Source organism: Aplysia californica, unplaced genomic scaffold, assembly GCF_000002075.1.
Source record: "Aplysia californica isolate F4 #8 unplaced genomic scaffold, AplCal3.0 scaffold00200, whole genome shotgun sequence".
Taxonomy (NCBI): domain Eukaryota; kingdom Metazoa; phylum Mollusca; class Gastropoda; order Aplysiida; family Aplysiidae; genus Aplysia; species Aplysia californica.
The window spans coordinates 418,842-421,117 of record NW_004797470.1 but is presented as its reverse complement, the minus strand read 5'-3'; the positions used below and the strand labels follow the sequence as shown (position 1 = coordinate 421,117).

At 43.2% G+C, this 2,276-nt stretch overlaps 1 protein-coding gene across 1 annotated transcript in view; it reads right to left on the bottom strand.

Moving 5' to 3' along the window:
* Positions 1–2,276, bottom strand: part of LOC106010962 (thymidine kinase 2, mitochondrial) — a gene marked incomplete in the record, with an annotated part of 39,157 nt that overhangs the window by 23,326 nt on the left and 13,555 nt on the right. Inside the window, 1 exon segment of the mRNA XM_035969951.1 lies at positions 1,817–1,891. Within this exon segment, the coding sequence (XP_035825844.1) occupies positions 1,817–1,891 (75 nt within the window).

The window sequence follows — 2,276 nt, the reverse complement described above, 5'->3', positions numbered from 1 at the left end:
TCAGTCAGTCAGTCAGTCAGTCAGTCAGTCAGTCAGTCAGTCAGTAAGTAAGTAAGTAAGTAAGTAAGCAAGCAAGCAAGCAAGCAAGCAAGCAAGCAAGCAAGCAAAAGTAAGCAAGTAGATAAGCAAATAAGCAGGCAAGAGTGAACAAGCAAGCAAGCAAGCAACAAGCAAGCAACAAGCAAGCAAGTAAGTAAGTAAGTAAGTAAGTAAATGGGTTGGTTGGTTGGTTGGTTGGTTGGTTGGTTGGTTGGTTGGTTGGTTGGTTGGTTGGTTGGTTGGTTGGTTGGTTGGTTGGTTGGTTGGTTGGTTGGTTGGTTGGTTAGTAAATACATACGTACGTTATGTACATACGTAAGTAAGTAACCCCCGGGGCAGTGCCATTGACTGTAGTGTCTTTAGGCCATTCCCAAAGGGAGGACATTTCTCGTTCAAGCACAGTAGAATTGTAAATGGGCTGATTCATGTCACATTCATAACTGTGCCTGATCTACAACAGGGAACTGCTGCTTTTTCTTTCCTAATCCTTACTATTGTCATTTTCCTCTACTTCATTAGTATGTTTGTCACTCTCTTGTGGCCCGCTATTTCCAGGGTGCATTGATAGTCGAAGCAGACCTTGTGCTGTTGAAACTAGAGAAGTGAGCAGAGTAAGTCTGATTCCCTGTAAAGACTTCTCTGTTAACACCCACCCATTGGCGCTCATATGACCTTATGCAGTTGCAAGCGCCGCAAAACCCTCTACAATATAAAAAAAGCAAGTAAGTAATTAAGTAAGTAGTAAATATGTAAGTGAGCGAGCAAGAAAGCAAGCAGACGAACGAACGAGTGAGCGAGTTAGGTAATGAGTGAGTGAGCGTGTGAATGAGTGGGTGAGTAAGTGTGTGAGTGAGTGAGTGAGTGAGTGAGTGAGTGGGTGAGTGGGTGAGTGAGTGAGTGAGTGAGTGGGTGAGTGAGTGAGTGAGTGAGTGAGTGACTGGTGGCTGGTTCCTCTTCTCTAAATCAGTCTCTATCTGTAAACGCTGAAGCTCACTTTATCACTTATGTGCTCACACATACACGCACACACACTTGCACACACACACACACACATACACACACAAACACACACATACACACACATACACACTCACTCACACACATTGACACAAATGAGTTCATGCACAAAATACACAAATGCGCATATCGACACACACGCACGCACACACACACATGCACATACATACACACACATAAACACATACACACAAACACACACACACACACACACACACACACACACACACACACACACAAACACTCACAAACAGGTGCACATACACTTAACACACAAATACACATACACATTCACACTCCCACACAAGCACACATAGACACACACGTACACACGTACACACCCGCGCGCACACACACACACACACACACACACACACACACACACACACACACACACACACACACACACATGCACACACACACATACATTTTGTACACAACAGAAATATACAGAAGTTCCAAGAAATTGATTTTAAAAAACTTTTGTCACATAAAAAGGAGACAGAAAAACAAAAACAGGTGAAGATTCTGAGCGAAAACTGAAATTCGTATTCGCAAAAGTTTTACAGCACTTGCAACACAAAAGGGTCATATAAGTGCCGAAGATTAGAGTTAGATTCTAGAGGTGTTACAAGAGAGTAACAAACACAAAAAAGAAGGAGGGGAGATAAAGATGAAAGATGTTTGATAGGAAAGAAGAAGCAAACCACACCAGAGCACCCGCCAACCACCCACCAAACTGAAATTCGGCTTGTCTCACCTCACAGTTGCTGTTGTCCTTGAAGTAGTCCAATAGCGTGGACTTTCCGCTGGCAATGTTCCCTTCCACCACCGTCTGCAGAAAAAGTGAGTTTTAGTAAGGTTTAGTTTAATTTTAGTAAGAGTTTTACGGCACTTGCAACGTCATAAAGTGCCGAAGATTAGAGGTGTTACAAGAGAGAAACAAACTCCAAAAAGTAGGGGAGATAAAGACCATACGTGTTTGATATATATATGAAAGAAGAGGCAAACCGCACCAGAGCAACAGAAAAAGGAAGGGGCAAAGCATCAGAACAGCGCACTTTCGGGGAAAAAAGTATCAAAGCCGCCCACTGTCAGAACCGCACAGTGAAAAAATAACTTGTATCAAAACTGCGCTCTTTTGAAATAAAAGAGTCAAAGCCTCCACTATTACCTTGCCCCTCCCCCCCCCCCCCCCCACAAAAAAAAAAAAAAAGGCG